At 31.0% G+C, this 25,327-nt stretch overlaps 1 protein-coding gene across 1 annotated transcript; it reads right to left on the reverse strand.

The window, feature by feature from the left end:
* Positions 1-321: 321 nt before the first annotated feature.
* LOC143075680 (acid-sensing ion channel 2-like) lies at positions 322-25,095 on the reverse strand. The gene is made up of 12 exons (XM_076251212.1): positions 24,650-25,095; positions 19,278-19,482; positions 15,837-15,870; positions 14,894-15,029; positions 13,316-13,407; positions 9,047-9,210; positions 7,451-7,528; positions 6,442-6,547; positions 5,747-5,810; positions 4,282-4,392; positions 2,876-2,951; positions 322-1,026 (listed from the first exon to the last, which is right to left on the reverse strand). The coding sequence occupies exons 1-12, from the start codon at positions 24,838-24,840 to the stop codon at positions 625-627; spliced, it is 1,659 nt and encodes a 552-aa protein (XP_076107327.1). The 5' UTR covers positions 24,841-25,095; the 3' UTR covers positions 322-624.
* Positions 25,096-25,327: the final 232 nt, after the last annotated feature.

Genomic DNA, 25,327 nt, shown 5'->3' on the forward strand with positions numbered 1-25,327 from the left:
ATTTTTTTAACATTTTTTTGTTTGTTTTGTGATGCAATTCAGTTCATGCTCTATTGTTAAATTTTCAGTATTTGATCATTTTCGATCAGATGATGATTGTTTTTTGATTTGTGAGTATTAAATGTGTTTATTTTTTTGGCACCGAAATGGTTGGTGTTGGTCTTGAAAACACTCTCCTGGACTCAAAGTTTGATGTGCCCCTTCGTTTCTATGGTATATTTTCTAGTTTGTAAATTACTGCAAATTGTATATTTCTATTATTGGTTATGGGGTCTTACATTTATTTGTTTTAGAAACAAAATTACATTTCTTTGTAATACATTGTAACTGTTATAATCTTTATTTCGTATTGTCTAATTGACTTCTTTTCTTTATTCAAAAATCACTTCTTCTGCTGAATGGTCTACTTTCTGTACTTTCATGAAAAGTCATATTGAAGATTGTTTATATGTTGTTGATTTCTACAGACTCAAGCATTCTCGGTTACACAAAACCAAATCATACACAAAAAAATCATACTATCATGTCTATCTGCAATATCTGACATGTTTAAACATTGTTTTTGAGATCTCAACAGTTTGTTTGTTATATATCTATAATTAATATAACTATAAATATGATATATCATATCATATGATCTGCAAATACATTGTACTGTTCGGGTTGAACATTTCTACCCATAGAATCACTATTGTTACCATTCTGATCATTGTCACGTGATTGTTGCTCTGCTGTAAGAATATTGAGGCTGTTGATAATTTTATTCAAACCATCATTAAATTCAGTTCTTCCTTCCTGCTTCTCGTCATTCATATCATTAAAACCTTTGATTATCTGATTCAGACCATCATTCAGTTTGTCTTCAGCTGCAGCTCTTTTCACTTCTGTTGTAAGCAACCGTACACTCCGCTTCTTAATGAATCGTAGAATAAGAATACCCAGCTCTAGAATTTCACCCAGGCTTATTACAGACATGCCGACCCATAGTCCAAGGGATCCTCCAATATCTGACACAAAGTTTTCAACCTGTCAAAAATCATCACTATTTATATTAAACAAACGTTCTTTGATTTTTATAAAAACAGTTCTCGGTATATTTATTTCATATGTAACTGATATATGTATATAATCGCTATACTTATCATTCAGCTGAACTAAGGGTGGTAAATGGATAAGTACGTAATCTCTCAGTCGATGATACTAATGCCGTCATTATATGGTTGAATACCTATCTGGCATAATTAGGTTCATACCTTGTGGTTTTGTTTTTTTAACTTTTCGTCGGGGTCATGATACAATTTATTTATAGTGCTTTTTTCAATTATATTTTTATAATCGTTGTTTTTGTAACCATGTGGTTGTCGGTTCTTTGAGAACTTATTCGTTGTTTTTTTCTTTTTCTTTTCTTAACAACATTAAATATCATGGTATTACGAGAGTGTGTTCTTATGCATGTTATACGTACTGTTTATAAGCCCATTGATGAAAATTTAAAGGGCGTGGATTGATGTCTCAAAAGATGGTTTCACTCCGTCTCGTATTCAAGTGTTTGTCTCGTTCCAAGCCAAGAACATGTTCATTTGTTTCCCCGATGACATATCTTAATCGTTTTGTATTTTGATGATTTGACTAATTATAATTTTGCGGTTTCTCATTTGTCCCATACGTGAAGCAGGATATGTTTACCCTGGTTAGTGAATTTTGTGTTGCTCAGTCTTTATCATGTTTATTTTGCATGTGGTGTTAAAAAAAATGCGTTGAATTCTTGTGTTTTGTATGCTTTAGTCTGCCTATCTTTAACTTGTAAATTTTGATTCTATACTTTTGTATGTCTCTCTTTAACATGTATATTTTTATTCTATCATTTTGTTGGTCTTTCATCAACATGTAAATTTTGGTTGTATGCTTTTGTCTGTCTCTCTTCAACTTATAAATTTTGATTCTATGCTTTTGTCTGTCTCTCTTCATCATGTCAATTTTGGTTGTTTGCTTTTGTCTGTCTCTCTTCAACTTATAAATTTTTAAACTATCCTTTTTAGATGCCTCTTCAACATGTTAATTTTGACTTTATCCTTTTGTGGATCCCACTTTCACATGTCAATTTTGGTTGTATGATTTTGTCTATCTCTCCTCAACATGTTAATTTTGATTCTATCTTTTTATCGATACCTCTTCAACATGTCAATTTTGGTTGTATGCTTTTGTCTGTCTTTCTTCAACATGTCACTTTTGATTCTATCCCTTTGTCGATCCCATTTCAACATGTCAAATTTTATTCTATGCTTTTGTCTGTCTTTCTTCAACATGTCAATTTGGTTGTATGCTGTTGCCTGTCTCTCTTCAAATTGTTAATTTTGATTCTATCATTTTTCCGATCCCTCTTCAACATGTCAATTTTGGTTTATGCCTTTGTCTGTCTCTCTTCAAATTTTAAATTTTGTTTCTTTCCTTTTGTCGATCTCTCTTTAACATGTATATTTTGATTCTATCCTTTTGTCGGTCTTTCATCAACATGTAAATTTTGATTCTATGCTTTTGTGTATCTATCTTCAACTTGTACAGTTTGATTCTATTCTTTTGTCGTTCTCTCTTCAACATGTTAATTTTGATTCTATCCTTTTGTCGGTCTCTCTTCAACTTGTCAATTTTGATTGTATGTTTTTTTCTGTCTCTCGATTCTATCCTTTGTCGATTCCTCTTCAACATGTTAATTTCGTTTGCCATGCTTTTGTCAAGAGTTGTTTTTAGTTGATTTTGTTTTCCTATGATTGGTCTCTCTTCAACGTGTACAATTTGACATTCCCTTTGGTATTTCTTTTGTATTTTTTAATTTATTTCACTACATAACAATGTAACTCTTAAAGATAAAAATTACCGTGTAGGCAAGTTCCTCTTCAGTTATCTCCTCTTGGAGGGAAGAAAAATATATGTTGATAAATAACAAGCTTTCCCTATTAAAACAAAAGACATTTATCAGTAAATTGAAAGTGCAGGTTTTCAACCATGATACTAAGAACTTGTCAGTATAAAACTTATAAAGTCAAAGTAATGCTACTGTATATACTGACAAAGCATATAATCTTCATATTAAGATATTTATGTATGTAGGCAAAAAAGGTATTAATAAAAAGGAAGACATTTGGAACTGCTCTATATTGCATTGATAATATTCTTCTACAATGTATATTACTTACTTGGTGTTGCAAATTCATGTCTAAATGCATATAAGATTGTATTTTTACGATACAATGTTGTAATTTCTCCACATGAAATCATATAATGATGGACTAATTGAAAGAAAGATGAACTTTGTTGTTGTTGTTTTTTACTCAGTTAATTAAATGTTAAGGTCTACAACACAAAATAGAGAGGTTCCTAAAACATTTTTAATGGAAATTATTTTAATTGAGTAACCTCCCCTTTAATGGGTAAGCTTTAAAAGATATTATTAAAATATAATTCTGTATTAATGAGAAAAAACTATAATCGAACACTTTATTGAGATGCTAAATCATACAAATGAATTTCAAAGTAATGAGTCTCTAAGATTGTTTTAATTTCAGTTTGTAAATTTTTCATGCGACTATTTAACATATTTTACATGAAAACGTTATTATTTTTTTTTTTGGCACATGTACCAACTTTCTGAGAGCCTACACGTGTTCATGTATCATATCGATGAAATTTGGCATCGCACATTTCCCGAAATTATAATGCTCCCGAATAACACACGTTACCGAATAATCTTTATATTCTCTAATTCTATAACAACGTATGGGAGGTTCCTTACAACAGACACTTTTCGGTTTTTTGTATCTGTCTTGATGTGCATGTCTTTCATCGAGTAATAGTTTTGATAGTCCCTTCTGTTTCAAAATTTTAGTTGCAACAATTCGTTTTCCAGAGTACGACATAAATATATAGAAAAGCTTGCGATAACAAATAAATGAAGGTTAATCAATAAATATTTACTTGAGATGTAAGAAGCAACGCATTTCCATAGATTTAGAAAAATTTCAGTTTGGTATATTCTGTCCTCTTTTATAAGAGTGTCTTTCATTCTACTATTCTTCATAATGGTGACCCAAATATTCATTTCTGAGATTTTCTCATCTTTTAATAGATGAAAGACCTGATGTATCTTCACCCAGAACGCTCAAACCTAATTGTAATATACATTCTAATGGATTGACGTCTTGTTTAACTACTGATGGGTCCAAATGTAGAAAAAGAGTTATTCATCTTGGTTTGTTTAAACTTATCAGTGCAATTTGTATTTACCTCATATCCTGGTATGCCACACCTCTCTGCTTAAGAATTGCATCCAGTACGCCTACGTAACTTTTTCCTGGCCACGTTGTCATGGAACGAAACGTCGCATATTGTATCTCACTGTAATGCAAAAAAAAAAACCAATATAAAAACATGAATTGTTCGCCTATGTATTAAAAAATCTAAAGCGCTTTAGGTAAATTGTATACCTACTGATTGTTTATTTGCAACTTCATATATGTCACGTGATATGTCAAAACTCATGTTTGTACAAAGCAGCTATAGAGAAAATGTGTCCATCGTTCGTCGATGAAATTGTTTTTTTGCATCTTCTCAAGAATACTTCTAGCCAGTATATTTCATATACAAAGTAATCAATTAATACGATAAAACAGACAAAAACCTTTTTGAATAAACCGATCGTCCATTTTGACAACACGTTGGTCATATTAGAATTAAGAAATATACAATATTTAAGCTCAATGTCAATAAATATAAACGATTTTGTATGAGGCTGAGAAACTAACGAAGAGCGAGAATATACCGAGCATTTCCCAAGCTAGTGAATACAAAACAGTTTATATTTTTTTGACATTGACCTAATATTGTTTTATACTGCGATCTATAATTTAATACATTGATAGCTATTGAAATTGTAAATCTAATTTCAAACTTATTTACATCCCTTAATGATTGTTGAAAAGGTGATCCGTGATGAAACTGAAATTGCACAAAATATAGCTGTGTTGCTATACGTAGGCAATAAACATAACTAGTTGCAGTACAGAGATAATTTTATCACCTTTGATGGAACAAGAAATTATCATATGCAAGCAATGTGACATGAGTGTTCATATCAATATTCTCTCTTATAGTAAAAATATACTAGTAATCACTTATTATTTCTAATAGCAGCAGTAACGTGTTCAATATCACTCAATTTTTTATCAAAATTTTATTATTGACAAACTAAATTTGAGGTGCACAAGGAATAATGACCCATCCGACGCAGCATAGATATAATAAAATTCCTGCTACATCAAAATCATTTGGAGAGGTGAAGGTGTTACCTGAGCCCTTATGCGAGGCACCAAATATGTATATCTCCTATATAAACATATATTACATATATATATGTGCAATCGATACAAAATCTTTAAAAAAAAACATTTGAAGGATACTACAATCGAAAAAACACGCGACTCATTCTCATTCTCTGATGGCTATGTTTTGACACAGTTCATCAACATAAAAAAGTCGACGATGTGTATGTTAAGAGAAAAAACAAACATACAAGTTATCCACAGTCGATTATTATACATTTATCAGTTTGAATGTACCTCTGGTATCTTTGGACCCTTTTCTGTAATGTGTGCACGGTGAATGCTACTTCTGATATGGAAAAAATATAATATAACATTGATTTCTGGTAAAGTTGGAAACAAATGTATAAAGGCGATGGACATAATCATACCTGCATGGGTCCTTACAGCTGCAGTTTTCTGTACCTTTTTCAGCGTTCGCCATACATTGAAGCTCTTGAAATATATAAAACAATTTACACTCTCTTGTACAGTTGTATGATCTTGTGACATCAGTCTATAGACTGACAATTTGTAAGTTCATTTTTAACTATGAGATAACACATGTTCGTATATAACTGTATATTATGAATATGTATAAGCTTCTCAAAATAAAAGACATTCATAAATATTTTTTGGAAAACCAAAAATGAGAATTAAGAGCAATGTCGCAGTTGTCAGAAGCACCATGAAACCACAATAGATAACAATATTTAGATCAATATGAAAAGGACAACATATCATGGTTAACACGTGTGCTACGAAACATGTGTTTAATATAACTGGGTTATAATTTAGTACCAGCTAAGAAAAGAGCATGTAATATCTAATAATAAAAAAATATTAGATACGTCAACCTCTAGTCTAAGATTTGCCACCCTTGTTCTGGCAAAATTGTACGGAATATAAGGTTATGAACGCTTTTCAATTCATGCTACTACATTGCAAAAACCTCGCGATTTTCGCTTACGCTAAAAACACAAATACTTTACTTTCCGTGACCACTTTACTAATGTACAAGAAATTTTTCACATTAATGTTTGAAATGTTAAATTTAGTTGTTTCAAACACATTATGTAAAATGTACCTTCAACATCATCGCAAATCCAGAGTCCTAGATTAACATTTGACATGGTTGGCGAACAATTACAGCTCTTTTCCACGATCTTTTCTACACATAGTTCAAAGCAGGTCTACAACAATTTTATTGTAGAATTACTTTTAAATTATATGTGAAAATCTATTTTCTTGGCTACAGTATATATATAGTACAGATATAATAGGAGATTTATACGTTTGATATATTATGACCAGATATTTCAGCATGTATATAGTCTAGATAATTGGAAACTACTTTGATAAATTGTAATAGAGAGACTTCACAGCAACTGAGAATGTATTTCGGGATGAAAGATGTATATTTACATTTTATTTATAAGATCCCAACCATGCGTATTTAATACGGTCTTAACATCCATCATTCCGTTCAGCTTCGGATATTAAAAAACTTGGGAAGAACTTAAGTGCTATAGGAACAAGTGTACATGTTACATGGACAGTAGTAGTAAAACATAGAAATTTAAATACAGAGGAAGGTAAACCCATCAAAAAACCGAAAGATTGATCTCGTGTGTTATTTAATGGTCAGGAGATCCTGACTCACATATATTGCCTTATATCTTATATCTATGTACTAATACCATCATTTGTTTTACGACCGTGTTGTGTATTTTCCATATCCATTCAAACAACTATTCAATACGGGAGGTCGTATATTTGTTCAGTGAGATTCAAAATGCTTATAATATGTAGTTCACTTTTTTTGGTCATTTTTATTTCTTAACTAGAACTGGAGAGACAATACCAATCTGTCATTGTACAAAAGTTTTTTTTTCAAGTTGAAAGGAGGTTCTACCGTACGACTGATCGTGTGGTATCTTTTTTTTGTGTGTTCTTTTAGGATAAAACAAACGCCACTGTGTCACTATCACCGTAAGGACATACATGTATCTAAAAAATCAAATTCAATGGAACAGATTTTAGTACGTGTGAAAATCCAAGGAAGTTTCTTTTCACAATTGAAGCAAGAGTCTTACCTGGATATTTGTATATTGACCACTGTCATCACATAAATCTTTACTACCAAACACCTCTTTTTTTCTCTCTATTCGCTTCTGTTATACACACAAATTAATTATAATTCTGAGTTGCTTCTACGCTAATGATACAAAATTAAAAGACCAAGTACAGAGTTGAAAAGCATCTGACCGGTTTTGCAAAAGTAAAACCAAAAAAGGCGTTCGATTTCTTTGGGTGAAACATTCTTAATATAATAAACAATCTAAAACTTTTGAACTCTTAATTTAAATACGAGTTTGTCATCAAATCATGTCAATACAGAACTACATTTCCATATACGGCCCTTCTACGAATTTGATATACATATACACAAAATTATGGCATTTTATCAATTGTCCTTTTACATGCATGCATTAAGTTAGGAATATGACAGTAAATTGTTATTTGTTCGTTTGATGTGTTTGAGGTTTTGATTTTGCCATTTGATGAGGGACTTTCCGTTTTGAATTTTCCTCTCAGTTTGATATTTTTGTGATTTTATTTTTTAATGTGAACCTTATTGATGGTCTCATTTTCGACCACAAATGCGGGGTGTGGTGGGTTGAAATCTCGACCGGGTCAAATCAAGGGATTAAAATTGGTATATATTGCTTTGATATACAATACTCGTCGGTTGCAGTCAGACTAAGGTGTCTGGATATGATGTTCTGTATTCCTGTGGGCTGTTTATACGGTAGCATATTAAACATCAGACTTAGTATATTGGTCTCAAACAAAGCATAATATTTATATTACAATAACATGTTCTCATTCTGAATGTGCAATTTATACAGCTATCCTTCATTATAATCCCTTTATAGAGAATGTAAGCTTAGATTTTTAATATGCAATGTTCGGTATATGGCAGCCTATCGGGATATATATTTAAAAAATATCTCATTGAATGTTTTCGCTAGAATATTTTGTTTACTGAAACAAAAGAGCTATTTACGGATTGTGTCAACATTAAGCATACATGTTTAAAGCTACAGACTCTTATTAAAATGACAGTTTGAAATCTGATATTTCATGAACTCGTCGAAACCCCTAACGTTTTGAATCCGATAAACTTTATTATTGAAAATACTCGACTGAAGAAATAAACATCGTATACCAGTATATTATAATCGAAAAGAAAATTGAAAGAATTATATCATTATTGTTTTGACTCTAGAACAAAATAGCGTTCAATGGTCAGATCTGTGATTATAATAGTATAAGTCCTTAGAGTATAAGATAAGGACTAGACGGTGTCATTTAAATAACAATCAAGAAACCATATCGTGTGGTATGGCTTGAAGTATATAAAGTCAGTAATTAAGTGTTCAACATTCTCATAACCATGCAATCCTCATCAATAATATTGAGTTTAAAACGAAAATTCTGATATTCCTATGGTTTTTTATTTGGAAATAGTATCATTGTAGTGTTTACATGGAAATAAACAATTATAGGTAAAGTATATAGCAACTAAAAACATTAGAAAGTCAAATTTCATCAAATAAACTGATTAAAATATGACTTATTACACTTAGACGGAGATGATTATGCATATTATGTTATTAACAACTTACCTGAAACAATGATATATCTGTTTTAAAGCCAGGTGATACTGCGAATCCATTACTCTGTAAGTATGGTCTGTATCCATTTTCATGTATTGACAGTATAATACCCGGATCATCAGCGACGTATGGTATGTAATCACTTTGATTCACGTTCAGAAATAGCTGAAATGCTGAATTGATCAATCATTAATTGAGTAAATTCTAAAAACCTAATATTTAATATCTGAACAAAACAATCAATTATATACAGGAAGCCAACTAGATGGTATTTTGTTAGGCAAAGTTAAAGGAGACTGAGCTATTTAATGTAGCTTATTGTTGAAAGTTATTTTACTTACTAGGAATGGTGACCACGCTCGGAAATATTTAAAATCATGCAGATACCTGTTGCTTCTAATTGGACAAATCAGTGGTGTTGGATTATGATCCGGATAATGTATCAACAAATTATTTCCATTCATTTTATTTCACAGTTTGATTGCAAGTTCATGCTAATAAAGCGTAAAGGTTTTACCTTAAAGGGAAACTTCGCAAAAAAATCAAAAATTGATATTATGTTCATTCTGTATAAAAATGCTCAAATTCATAGATATTAAAGTTTTATTCCGCTAGATAAGCGATCACCATCGATTTTAAATTTAGAGTATCAATTCTCTGCGATCCGCCATTTTGTCTTCTTTCCCGATTAATAAAAACGATATGTCTATAAACCACAAAGAAACAAAACTACAGTAACCGATGTAGTCGTAATTGCGTGTCGATATCTTGTCAATCGTACGGTTGTTTTATCTGACTAACTTGATACGAAAAATATTCTTACTTTTTTTAAATTACCATGGTCTGTTGTTTTTAAACTGTTGATATTGGAATTAGGTGAAAAGTCAAAGTTGAAATCATAAATAAGTGTTCCGTGAAAATTGTTTTCGAAAATCTAATTTGTTCATAATTCTTTAAAGTAATAAACAAATATATTTTGATCTTCCCTCATCTGATCACCAGCATGGCTAAAGGTATTACTTCCAAAGGTATTGTGAGGGGTGTGAGGTGACACGTCCAGGTATTCAAGCGATTTCCTGTCGGGCTTGCAAGTTCATGCATCGTTTCACTTCTGCAGGTATTGATCAGTGTACACGGCTGATAACTTATAACTTATAACTTTCCATTTTGAACTATCAGATGAATAATATACAACTCTGTCTTACTTGTCATTACTAAACTCATACGCTTGTTTATAAATAACATTTCTGGTGTAAAGAATATAATTCATAAACATATAAATAATACCCAAAAAATAAGATTTGATGAAATTAAAATCTATTTAAATATTTTTTCCAAGGGTGAATTTGGGAAAATGTAATATATAGACAGATTGGAACAGACCAGAAATATTGATTTAAAAAAATGTATGCACTTGCCGACGATTCGTTTATACGACTGGATAGAAAGTTACGGAACTATAGCGCAATTTAAAATATATACATGTATACATTGAACATAAGAAAAAAACATATATTTTGAATAAATAGGGGTAAAAGTGTTGTAAATAGACTAGTCCACGTATGCCAACAGTATGTAATCATCGAATGTCGATAGACTATTGTATACCAGAAGAAGAAGAGAACCAATTTGATTTAAATACAGGTCGCTGTATAACTTTTGCTTTGGTTCATTGAAGCTGTGGACCTAGTAAAATCACAGATTTATATTTCAATAAGATTGTTCTCGAACAAAGGAAGTAATTCGTCATCACAATTGTTATATATGCCACTGGACGAACACTAATTATCCCCAGGGAATGTGAATATTTTGCTGGGAAACTTTTGAGTATCAAAGTTTCAAATTAATTTCGGGATTTATTTTCTTTCTTGGTATTCAATAACAGAAAAAAGAATAAATTACTTGTTCGCTAAATAGGGGTATTCTTGTCAGATAAAAGACTTTTAGTTATATTTAAAAAATAGGGAAATATGACATTAAATTGGTTCTGTCTTTTTTTTAAACATCGTTAAAAAGATGTGTGTCTAAGGTGAACGCCACAAGAACCCTGTAATACTAGTACGAGAGTATAGCATGTAAACATTCCTTCTCAATAATATGGTTGTATTGGAAATCTTTTCATACAGATTGACAACTCATTGTCCGATATGCATGTAATATTTGCCACATGACGCCCATAGTTCTTTCTACCATCATCATCTTATTCTGTGATATTGCTGTAAACATCGATGGTTCACACCCAAACAAAATTAGAGTAATGGACCTTCAGAGCTTCTCCGTGTTATACACTTGTGAAATATATAGACGAAATTTCTGTATTGAAATGAATCTACATCTCACAAACAGGATTTTCAAATAACGATTGTGAGTAATCACCTTACAAACCAATATAAACGTATGGCAAGATATAACCATGAAGGAATTTAGTTTTTGTCAGACGCAAGAACTCATCACTATATATATCATAAACGTATACGTATATATATGCATACAGTTTCAAATATTAAGAACAAGCGGTCGATGTCGATAGTCTGTTTTCTAACTGTTCAGAGTTAGACATGTCACTTGTTCATTCTTGGAAGCCTTCATATTCCCCGTCTAACGATGGGAACTCTTTCTGATTGTGTTGACTATAAATGCTTGTATGGTAATTCTGTCGTTTATCTGTACAAGCGGTTGCATTTCCTCTCCTTTCCCAACAAACAAACGAACGAAACGCCACTAGTCTGATTTCTCTGGAGCTCATCCTCAATGGCTCTTATACGTCAGGAAACTTACATGTATACTAATAATGATTGTTTCAAGAACAACGATGTATGGACGAACTATTATAAATTCGTCAATATCAGTTATGCATGACTAAAATATAACTTTTATTACAACTACTGCATTACTTATTTGGATTAATGACGGCTATCATGTTCAACATTGCACAAATATTATCATAGAATTTTAAAAAAAATCCTCAAAAATCCTCAAAAGAAATAATGCCTTAGCTTAGATAATTGATATTCTTTTCACAAAAAGTTCGTGTAAATGATTGTCAAATGAATTTAATTATGCAAGAATAAAATGTTAAAAAGAAACTAAAAAAAATCATGCATGTTGTATGTTGTATTCTTTGTCAATTAAAAACTTTAAAATTGCAATAGTTTTATTAGCATTTAAACACAGCCAGATTTGAATACAAGTTAAGAAATTCCGGTAAAGTCAATGATATCAAACAGATGTACAATGGTATATCAAATTGGGTAATATTGCATTTAGTTTTTAAAAAAGATTAAAACTACTATTTTTTGCTTCATATTTGAATCTTTACGCCAATTGCCGCTAAGAAAGTAATCAAAAATTGTTTCCTTTTATTTTTATACACTTTCGGAATTACGAATCTGAATTTTATTTTCAATTAATTTACACAATTTAATTATTGTATCTTTATTCTCATCGTGTATTAAATCTTAGTGTATTAACATCGTGACAGCATACTCTTTCTAATCCTTTCTGTTTATCCTTTCCAAATAACAACATTTATACCTGTGTACGCTTGAACTCACACCTGCGGCTAAATAGCTACAAGGTAAACGAATTGACCTCAAGCCGAGAAATATACAGTGACTTTTACAAAATAATATACACACTCTGCTCACACATTAGTTGCATTGAAATGATTATCAAAACAATAACGGTAAATAGAACTGAAATATTTTCAGTTCAATATCAGTAAAAATGTTCAATAAATATTTTATGAAAAAAATCTCAACAATAATTAATTAAATTTATTCAAAAACATTTACTAGAGATAATTTTATAGGAGTTTAATTCAATCAATACAAAACGGTATATGCATATTCATTTTCGTTCATTCTTATATTGTGGTTAATAACTTCGACCATTCGTCAGCTGTGCGCTTTTAATTACGTATATTGTCGATAAGCTATAAGAGTTAAACAGATTTTATTTTTTCCCAGAATTCAATAAATCGGGCTAATATGTCACGACCCACTCGAGAATTCAACCAAAAAAGTTACAAATACTTGATTTTCTCCGTTATTAGAAGGAATATAAATTTAAAACTTTGCAAATGTGTTTTTTATGTTAAGATGAACATAATTAGATGATAAGTAAAAAATCGCGGAATTTCCCTTTAAGCAGTTATCTAAATTTGCTTAAAAAGAATAGAAAGAAAGAGATACGATACAAGAAACGATGAGACGAATATCCGTCGTAGGTTTGATTGGTTGCTGATATAATATTGCAATGAGAGTTTTCAATACGTACCAAATAAATGTCCAACGTGCTTGGCAACTAATGGTTGGCTGGGAAACCTATAACACTGTCCATAATAAGGATCATAGAATGGGACAAAGAAACTGAAACAAAATATTAGCAAATACATAAGTGGTTCACATGTGACAGATATAGGGAGAACATGATTATTGTTTCAAATAACTGTTAGAAAAAAATTAAAAACATGTTATAACAATAATAATTGTAATCAAATTCCGATGTTCATTCAAAGCACACAGCAATACACATAAATTACACAGTAGTTGACCATGACTATTAAAGTAGCAGGTGTATAATACTTCATCTTGGTAATAAAAAAAAACACATATAGGAGGAATATTTGCCATTTGCCAATATACGAGTAATAACTTTATAAGGTTCTTCGTTTTGCTTTCAAGTATTGTCAAGGTTAAATTCAGATGTCTTATTTGTGTCTTTGGTCTTTGTTTCCATCATTAACTTCACTCAACATCTCTTTAATTTATATGTAAAATCTGCTAATTTAGTGTTATGGAACAAGTCATTAGTGAAGGATATTGTTTTTGATTGTGGAAGGTAAATTACAGATGAATGACATCCGTCGTGATAATTGCCAGTTGGATTCTAAATATATAAATTAACGTCATGTATTAACATGTAAACTTGTGCAAATTATAAAACGAATGGTATATTTACGTTCCCTCAAGAATTATTTAATTTGACAATGGATGACCTATCTCGAACTAATTTTGTAGGTACATCTAAGTTAATTTAATCCTTTACTGATATGTAGAAAATGTTGTATTTCAACGCCAAATAATCAAATTTGTGATTCACATGCCACGAAATGTGGGATTATGCTTTTTGTACTACAATCACAAAGGATGAGTTTTAACTGATCAGCCGTCTACATTCTGTGTCACTTTCAACGTGTCTGAGATAGAAACAAATGCCTTTTCAAGTGGTCATACAGTTTTCAATTTGCTTCAGTTGATTATATTTTGACATCTGTAATATGTGGTTATGAATGTGAACTAAAATCGCATGGCAAATAATTAGAAAACAGTGGGTTTTCTATATTTTGTTAAATCATCTGAGATCTTTTTGACATTCATTTTATTCAATTTATTTCTGTATTTACCATGTTTACTTTACTATTATAATATTTGCAGACATCATCTGTGTTTGGAAAGCATTACGTGACGCTGAAAAACCAACTATCATACCAACATTGGTCCAAAAAAATAAAGAGTACAAAATAGAACATAACGAAACACGAAAACAAAATCAAATACCAGAGAGTATATCACACTAAACAAGGCATGAAAAAATGAACAATATGAAAACTATATATAGCCACAGCAATTATAACTCGTCTTAGTGGGACTGTCATATAGGGATTCAGAAAGGTTTGCATACAATTACTGATCAATAATTGAATTTACATTTACCTAGTACAAATTGCACAGACGGCATTGCAATTGACATGTCAGCTACATTTGACTTTAAATAAATAGTGGATATAGTTTAGCTTGCCAATAAATGTATATGTGTAATAATGTAGAAATGCGTGTTTTTAAATAAATTTACCTTGCATTACATAATTCACCTTCATATCTGCAACTTAAAATGAACTCCTTGAAATCCGAAGATAACTTTGGTATTTCTTCTTTTGTAATGTTGATATCAAAGTAATTCATTTCTCTTCGAAATTCTTGTTCGATAGCTACAAGTACAATTAGCGAAATTAGTAACTGAGAAGACAATAAGAATCTACTTTGTCTCATGTGTTGATTTAAAATAACATTTGATTGTTTGTATCTACGATCTTGTCTTCGAGAAACCAACTGAAGGTTTCTAAAACTTCTAGGACATGCATAGATTTGTACACGTATTAGATACAACAATGATCTACAACTTTGTCTTTGATTGGTCTTCCAACTATTTTGATTCCAGTACCACTGATGAGTTTTCTGTATACAAAATGTGCGTCTGGCGTACCACAATATATGCCTGGTATATTGGGTGATATATGCATATATGTATCATTCAAATAAAAGTAAATTAGAAATTTTAAATATTCGCAATTAGTTTTTGCTCTTTTCAATTCCTTTATAAGGCATATGTATATAAAAATGTTTTCTTTTTTTTTTGTCCATCTGTTATTGGATAGTTTGTAATTTTCCTGTTACAAATTGAATGTCAGGTTTAGGAGAGCATATAAGAGATTGATGATTTCCTTGAATGTTTAAACATATTTGCACTCTTTTATCAAATGATTAACAAGTCTTATTTGAAGACCTCTGTAACTCGTTACGTGCTTGAATTACAAAACAATTAGCTTCTCAAAATTAAGTTAGGGAATTCTAATAACGTAAACTACTTACTATAATGCAGGCATAAACAACATATATAATTCCAAAAACAACATACAATGATAATATTTATCAACATTGTCTCATATAGGTTATCGAAAACGAATCTATAATGTGTTTTTAATTAATCATATAATATATGATTTTCTTATGCATACCTTCACTCTGGAGATCGTCTTTATGGAATGATGTCTGGATGAGAAACATGAAAGTAAAAAACAGACAAAAATTATATCTTTATAAATATGAAACTACAAAAAAAATATATAAAATATATCAATTATTATGTATTTCGTGCTGTTGTTTTCATTCTTACAAGCAAAGTACTTTCCGTAGTGAACATTTAAGTATTCCTTGCAACAAGTTTTGATAAAAAAAAAGAAAAAAATGTAGTTTTGTTTTGTTTTAACATAAGTCACGAACTTTCAAAATCTGTTTGCATAATAAGTTTCCATTAGAATGCAAACAAAACCAGTCTAGTGTAATATCAATAGTATAATATAAATACCAAGTAAAACTAGCAGCTAGTTTTGATTGTTAAATTTCCATATTGAGAATAGCAGATGCATATTCACAAGTGCTATAAGTTTTAGAAATCAGAAAAGTCGCAGTATCAAAATAAAATGCCTGCATGTGTATATGCTGATTTAACATCAGTAATTTTACGCGAAGCTTTAAGTTAATGTTGCATAATTAATTTGTGTTTCTCGTTGATTTCTTAGTTCAATTTCTAATAATAGTGGTACGAGTAAGGGATTTAAAGATACAAAAAAACGCGGAACGCAAAAGATTAGAGAAAAATATGCCAAAAGTAACGAATAGAGAAAAAGGAAATACAATAAAGAACAGAGAATAATGCGGTGCTAACATATTACGAATAGAAAAATCTAACTAAAAAGAACCCTTTATAAACCTCAATTATTCTTTTACGCATCAATTTTGCATCCATAAATACATGTCGTGTTATAGATGACGAAAGGCTTTTAGTTTCGTCAGAGAAAAGAAAATGTATCAATTTGCCACGAGGTGTCTACTTATAAAAAAAATATCAGGTGCACACTTCCACAAATTCGGATAAGTCAATTCAATGTCTGTCCTACTCAATCAAAGCACATGCTATAGTGTGTGATAACATTGTGTGAGGGAATTCGACGTTTGATGTACCACTGTTCACTCCAGTGCAATTTATGACAATACCACTGCATCAATCAGAATTTTTTTTTTGCAGTGTTTTAAGAGATGATTTTGCTTTGTTGTCGCGTATTATTTGTGAAACATTCAATGTTTTAAAAAGGCGAATTTTTCTTTATAAAGTCAATGATTATGTTGACTTTTGAAGGCCAAACTTTCTACAGCCTTAAATACGCTAATGAAAGATCCAAAAACTATACCAATACATAACGACATGATTATGAAATTATAACATTAATCTATTGGTTAACAAATTTTTACTCGTTATTGCAAAATAATGAACTTAATATATCTGACATTTTCTCCCTACCCAGTTTACCCCTATACATTTTTATGATGTGGACTGGTCATTGTTATTGAATCGTAGGCAATTTGATTGGATTAAGTTGTTATTAGTTTACCTTCAAACTTGTTTATGCTTTTCATACATGACTATTGATTAATTAGAACGTGCATGAATGTGACCGGTTACTAAAATGACCTTCAAACTGGACACTGGACGAGTCAATATTATGTTTTATCAATGAAAGTTAAGGTATGAAAGGTAAGAATTGCCACTTATTCGATTTTCACAAAATTTTCGGAATATACAGTTGGAAAGGTTATTTTTTAAAAGCCTATTGTGAAGAGTAAAGAGAAAGTTTACAAATAATACGTTTTGTTCCATTAAACAAGTCATTTTCGTAAGAGAAATACCGAAATATATTTTACGCACGACTACGGCAGGTAAAATTATTATTTATCATAATAAAAAAAGCATTTTTCAGTCTCATTGGAATATGTTGATTACAATTAATCCCAAACTTAAGAAGTAAGTAACTAAAGTCAAAATATGTCCGATCTGCCTATTTCTGCACATCAAAAGTCAATACGATCGTTTTAAAGTCAATTTCGTCTACCTCACAAAATCTTGTTAGGCACTATAGATAAAATCTTACTTAATGTCTTCTTTCTAAATTGATTTAATTATCATACTCTATCGGACATTTTTAGGTTGTCTCGTCAGTATAGAATTGATTAAATGTGACATGAGTGCAAATGATACAACTATCTACCAGCGACTAACGAATTCGAATTTACTCAACTCTAATAAAGTTCACGACATTCACTTATTGGCAAAATCAATGCTGTAAGAGAACTGGCTCCTGCTTAAACAACGAAACAGTCCAGAAGAATAAAACAAACGGCGTGATTTATGTTAAAACCAATAAACGAGAAACAAAATTGGCAGACAACAACCAAAGATAACCACTACCCTGAATTGCAGAGTCCTACAACAATCATATGTCAACTTTTATAAACAAGACAAAAACACAATATACTGATACAAAGCAACTCGCTGTTATAGAAAACTACTTCATTACCAATTTAAACTGATAAACCTATCATATTTCCCAAGACTAAACTGTTGATCAGTACATATCCAATGCAATTGATGTAAAGAGGTTATAAACAATAGGCGAAGAGAATGACCTTGAACTATGCCACAAATATAGTTACGACAGGATGTAGAACTAAATGAGGTCAGAACTCTGATAAAAAGTCATATCATTGGCAATCATACCATATCTCTTTATTTATATAGTGTAAAATTGATAACAGCTCGATATCTGGAGTGTCGATAACAGACATGTAATTAAAGCGAAAATAGTTGGCCGATGTTCAAATCTCGCAATTCGATTAAAAATGGAGGCATCGAGGTAACTCATTACCAAATGATTGATCTGAACTCCAAAAGGACTTTTGACAGACTAGTACATTTGAAAGTTTGTCCGTATTCACTGTTGACGTTGATTCTTAAATAGCAAATTAATGTAGTTTGTTAACACGTTCTAAAATAAACGTAAACAAAAATATAAGATCAAAACAATGTTTTAATTTGGTACAAAAACTAAATCTCAAACAAACAAGTCATTAAAATGAATAATGTGACAAGCTTGGGTGTGGAAAACAGCTAATGAATAATTATATTTGATTTAAAGAAGCCTAATTCTTTGAATGTGACAATTTAAATCGTTCCAAATTATTATAAGCAAACACACTATACAATATTTATTTAAATGTTCGTTCAAGACATTCGTCCCTTTGCTTTTGTTCAATTTTAATGAACAGGGAGTGTTATTTATAAAAGAACGATTAAAACTGTTACAATAAGCGATAAATGGCCTACGTTTGGTTACGGACATAAAATACATATAGTTCTGAAATACGTTGATAAAAATGTAAATGAAATGTTTCTGTGTCTTTTTTGTGTGTGTAATTTAATGTCTAGAATATCTACGAACTATGAAGCTCGTTTTTAAACGATATAAAAAAAAAGTCTGATAAGTTATATCATTCTTATTTTTATTCTTTTTATTTCTTTCTTTGTACTATATATGCATATACATTTTCTTTATTAAACATACATTACGTATATCAACCGTTCCATTTTTCAAGCCTCGAACTGCGTTGTGGTTTCTTTCTATTATCTTCATTAAATGTGTTGCTAATTGGACATCGTCTTTGTATGCTTCTATCTTTCTATAGCTCAGTGGATTCAAGTCGCAGAATGATATAGACGGAAAATAAGGATCCGTATTGGAAATTGACACCTTTCTGTTTATCTTGTAGCTGAAACGATTGTAGCGATTTATAGTGTCTGCTATCTTACTAATTTATCACAACTTTTGAAAATATTCTATAGCTAATAGTTTTAGTTGTTTCATTTTAATTCTGTTCTCTGACTTAATATAATAACAAGATGTTTAGTACGTTTCTTAAATGCATTCAAATATAATGTATAAAACTGTAAATATATTGTTAGGAATATTTTATGGTTTATTGGTATTTATATCTCACCTTGACATTTAGATTGCTTTTAATTAGTTCTGCGTTCTCCAATTATTGTTTTACTATAGAATTATAAGCAGAGATACACAATTAACATGCATCAGTGTTCACAGTTGTATCAAACAAAAGTAAACCAGGAAACAAAGAAACAAACAATTTATATAAAAGCGTGAGGTTTACAGAATTAGAATATAATTTTATTCTATGTTTATTATGAATCTCCAGAACGTCCATGTTAAAGAAAATTTCTATTTGTTACGAGCGTAAACATACTTAAATAAATTGTATTGAACATCATTAGTGTGAACAGATGTGTATGTGTTGTCATTTGACTTTATAAGATAGCAATGTCTAAAAAAACAAATAGACGATGAAATACAGGATGCAATGTACAATACAACGTCTCAAAGGCTAAATGAAAGCAACGGTTGATTACAAAAGCTCAAATAATCGATAAAGGAGACAAATCAAGGTAATAAACAAAACAAAATACTGAAATACTCGCATGAACTCCAAAAGGTGCGAGACTGAGTACGATGACAAGATGATTCTCTTCTGCGATGCCTTAAGCATCTGTCAATGCGAATCCACACGCGGTTAAGATGTCAAAATCGGCAAATTCCTCATACACAGAAACATACACATCCAAAAACTTCAATGGACCTGGTGTTTGCTTTATAAATATTTCACTCAAAAAAAGTGCATGATCTGCGGGGTATGTATCGTATCCATAAACCAATCTTCCACAAGAAAATCATTTTAAACGCGTCTTCAATTCAACCTTCTCCTTGGCAAAAAGAAAGGTATCTTTGAACGTGTAAAGAAAACTTCTGATTCGACTTTTGACAAATTACATAGCAATTAAACAAATCAAGAAATTGAAATGTAGTTGAAATAACATTCATAATAATTATGAATATCTGGTCAATTGAAAATTCAAATTTCTTATTTCTTATAGAGTTTTTTGTTTTGTTTTTGGAAATGTGGCATATATAACACTAAGAAAGACGTTTGTTGTTTTGTTGAAGGTTATCCATGCACATTTGTAGAAGTCGATCATTGAGCAACACAATGGTTATACTATTGTGTTCCAAGTTTCCGTGATTGTATGTGTATGAAATTACCTGTATGTCCGATGATATTGTACAGAGTATTACATTGCATTGTGTCTAGTTAAAATTGTATGTGCTTGTCAAAGTTGTTTTCTGGCGGTCAGAATAGATAATATGAACGTCAGTACTCATTGGTCATTGATTGAAATTTTCTTTTCATTAAACGTATCACTGGACAGGATCTATTGGTGGAGCAGTAATTGCCACCTTCATTAGTTCCCAGGATAATTGTTTAGGAAATTTTGAGATATTCTAAACTAAAGTTAATAATGTATGTAATGTGTATTTGTTCACTGTTTTTCTTTTTATCTCTACGACTTTAGATTGTGATCATGAGTTGTCTGTATTTCTTCAACGTTAAATTTTATTATTTTTCTACAGTTTATAAACGGGTTCCACCAATCGATGACAACTTTTCGTGATGTAAAGGTCTTTGTTTTGCAACCTTATACACGTTAAACTAATGTTTCCTCTTCATAAAGAAATGAAATACCAACTCCCTTGTGATATAGTATAATACCATTTATTTCTATTTCAGGTTGATTATCCCATTTGACTCTTTTATAAATCTGAGTTCAGCGCTCAGTTGAATTTGTCGTATAAATGTACAACAAAAGTACAATACTTATGATTTATTAAACTCATTTAGTTTTTCATCGGCTAAAGTGTTGAAAAATGAAAATACTATTTTAGAAATGTTATGCAACTGATGCGCTCTTCGTGACTTATCTTCATAAGAAATGTTTAAATCGAACATTTGAAAGCCAACAATATCTAAGACTCGAAATAGTGGAGGAGCTTTATGGCCGAAATGTACATGAAGTTAATTTTCATAAAATTATGAGAATTAATTAAGATATTGCAATGGTAGTGAGCTAATTTTTCGTATTGCGAACGTTGAGGAAAAACATCAACAAGACTGAATGAGTTAGATATAGTGATGATGCCCAGTCTCTCAATAACTCATATTTCAGAAAGTGAATTAAGAATACTACCGAAACTAGAATGTTTCCTGGATATTTTTTTATTTTTTGACACGGATGGACGACTTAAAACTTTAATCTTTGACAACCGTGACGGTTTCAACTTTCCAATTGTCGACTTCCCATTTCTTAGTAGTAGTATACCCTCTGTATCATCGCAAGACGTATCACGTTTCGGTTGTCATACGTGCATACACACACTATATACAGCCTGTGATTCTTGTGCAAAAAGTGCTCCAACATTATTAAGTAGAACAACTGAAATTGACGCTACCAGAACTGTCTATCTGGTCTGTAATTTTATCGATTGTGGATGGGCATGTTCTAGAAACCCATTGGGGGCCTTCGGCTGTTGTCTACTCTATGGTCGGGTTGTTGCCGCTTTGACACATTCCCCATTTCCTTTCTCAATTTTATTTTTATAGTAGGAAGTGCTTTTCCAATTTACGCACCCGCTCTCGCTACTTTTTGATAGCATGCTATCCTTTCGGTTTTTATGTATCATCTGGATTCATCTTCTTGATCGAATAATTAGATTTGACAATCTGTAAACAGCTGTGTCCGCCTTCATTTAAGATTGTGAGACACTCATCATCAGCACAATGTTATAAAGTGTGCACGCAAAACGCACGTTTTGTCTACAAAATACTTGAATAATAAAATACAAATATACAATTAAATTGCAAAGTCGGAGAGCATTGATAGCCTTAATTAAGAGAGGTTTTGCTATATGCAGGTAGGGTAATCTATTCCTGGGGTAGCAATCCTTCGTTTGCGATAAATTCAAAGATTATGAACTGATATTTAATAATTATGACCATTTCAATGTATATACTTGGCTGTTGAAACCATCGGGAGGAAACCTCCAGGCGCTTGCTGTGGTATTGACTTTGATTTCTACATGGTCCTGTTATTCTTACCTCGTTGCTAAATTGCCATATTTTCTGTGTCACGGACCGATGAGTTTGATTTTGATTCAAACTAATAATTAGTCGATAACAAACTGACAACGTCATGGCAAGACACGAAAAACGACCAAAAGACAAACAACAGTATACAAAAGACAACATACAAAACTAAAGGCTGAGACTAAAACGAACCACACCAAAAATTAACAGTTATCTGAGGTGCTCGATATATCCTATTGGTCTTATTCTAAAGGATATTAGTTAACTTAAATATCCATGTAGTATATCTTATATATAGCTAATGTAATTACAAATGTATATTGTGACGATTTTCCACAACATAAATTATAGCTTTTTTTCAGATTTCGTGTCTCTTTGTAACAAGATCTTTCAAAACACCACGGGAATACTATGACTCTCGTTCAAACGCTTTCACAATGCCTTGTTTCGATTAAAATCGATCGACATTTTATTTTTGTTGATACAATGACCATTTGAATAGAGTATTAATTGACATTTTTGGTTTAAATACTTGCCATTTATCATTAAACATTATCTATATAGAATCATCTAGGGCGTATTCTCTAAGGACTAAAATAATGTAAATCATTGAACTCATGATTGAACCTATACAATGCTGGTCTAAGATTTAGACCAGCAATGCTAGAATTAAATTAATGATAGTATTTGTCTCTGTAAAACAAGTCTGTACGATTATATAACAACCTTCACTAGACTCTAAAATATAACTTTTTATTGCAATTACATCTATTTTTTTTTTTATTTATTTTTTTTTTTGTTCTCACGAATGATAGTTTGAAATAAACGTTCAGCGATTCTATAGCTCTAGTCTGACGTTCGTACAAAAAGATGACGTAACTTGAGTACATTAGTTTGAATGCCTATTTTCAGATTATACGATATTTAGGGAAACCATCATGAGCTAATTAGATGAAGAAAAAAAAACAAAAAAAAACAATAATTGTTTATCTTTAGCCGCCACTGATGAATTTCGTGTCGTTGAAATGTGCAATTGTTGGAACAAGTTATAAGCCTTAGAATTTTTATTGGTTTTATTACATGTGAACTATTTTTAGTCCATTTTTCGTCCTTATAACACATCATCATGTCCCCAAATATCGAAATCATGACGCATTTTGTTTAGAATTATATGAAAATGAATTTAAAAAAAATTTAAAGCTGATCTTGTTTTTGCTCAACTCTATAACCACCATGAATATTCATGAAATATTCACCAATGATTGCGAAGCAAACAACAGTTAACTAACAATGTTTAAGAATCGAAAACAAATAGTTCGTTAGCAACCGCGTTGGTTAGTATCACTCTATATGATTTTGAATTAAAAAAATATACAGTAGGAATAATTTGGACTATGTTTGTGGTTTTGAGTGTCACCTTCAGTGTTGGATCCAGATATGGCATAGAGGGTGTAACCCCCACCCCCTTTCCCAACCCAACGCCCTTAAATTGCAAAAAAATCTATACAGTAGGAATATTATGGATTTAGTTTTGTTCGAATGTTCCAATCGATGCTCAATCTTTAGTGTAGTATTTGGTGGATGTTTTTTTTTTTTTCTTTTGTCGTCTTTCATTTGGTCATAGTGTTGTCTGATTACTCTGGCTCTGGTTTTGAGTGTCATCTTCAGTGACGTTGCCAGGATATAGTGTACAGGGTACAACTCCCTGCCCGTTTCCCTTTCCATCTTCAAAAAAATTCATTTGTTTTATATTTAATCGGCCAACACACGTTTAATCTAATTTCTTTTCTCTAATTCTGAACCCCTTTTTCAAAAAACCTGGATCCGCCCCTGACCTTGGTTTATTTCGTTCAAATTTTATGAATAGAAAGTGTTAAACTTAAATTATTCAAAGTGACATATTGTTTTATCATATTTTGAAATAATTAATCTTAACTATACATACCTTGAAAATTGAACACTGAGTATATAGATTTGTCTGATACACATACTGAAACTAGTCATTACAATACATAACCATATAAGTCTTCCTATCAAAAGTTTACTAGATATAATCCTGTTTACACCATGAAAAGTTGTATACTCTGCAAATCGTCTAAAAAGATTCCTCACTTCGCTATATATGGTAGTCGTCATTTTTCTATCAAACACTGATTCTTAACGTGACAGATATCCCGATAACATCCTGATTGTTTTCACGCTATTATAGCACTGATCACTGTTAATATCTGTAATTCAAATTTGATGTCATAACATCAATACCAGGTTAATACAGCAATATGTATTACACAAAAGAAGCAGAAAGTTGTAGTTGGTATGTAATGCTATCAAATATTATTCTGCAGATTTGAGGCTGTACTATTCGATTCTTTTGGGATTCTACGTTATCGCGTGTTTATAAAAATTTTATAATGAATTTGAAAACAATGTACCGATTGTTAAATCTCATAAGACTACTAGACTTTGCCTGTTGAATCCAGAAATAAGATAAAATATCTAAAATATTTATTCTTCCAAATATGGTAATAATCAAATATCTTATTTAGTTTGGTTACCATGGTGATAAGAAACACAGTTAAAAAATATTTTGAGTTTTCAATTTAGATGTGTCATTTCAACTATT

This window comes from Mytilus galloprovincialis, chromosome 5, assembly GCF_965363235.1.
Source record: "Mytilus galloprovincialis chromosome 5, xbMytGall1.hap1.1, whole genome shotgun sequence".
NCBI lineage: Eukaryota > Metazoa > Mollusca > Bivalvia > Mytilida > Mytilidae > Mytilus > Mytilus galloprovincialis.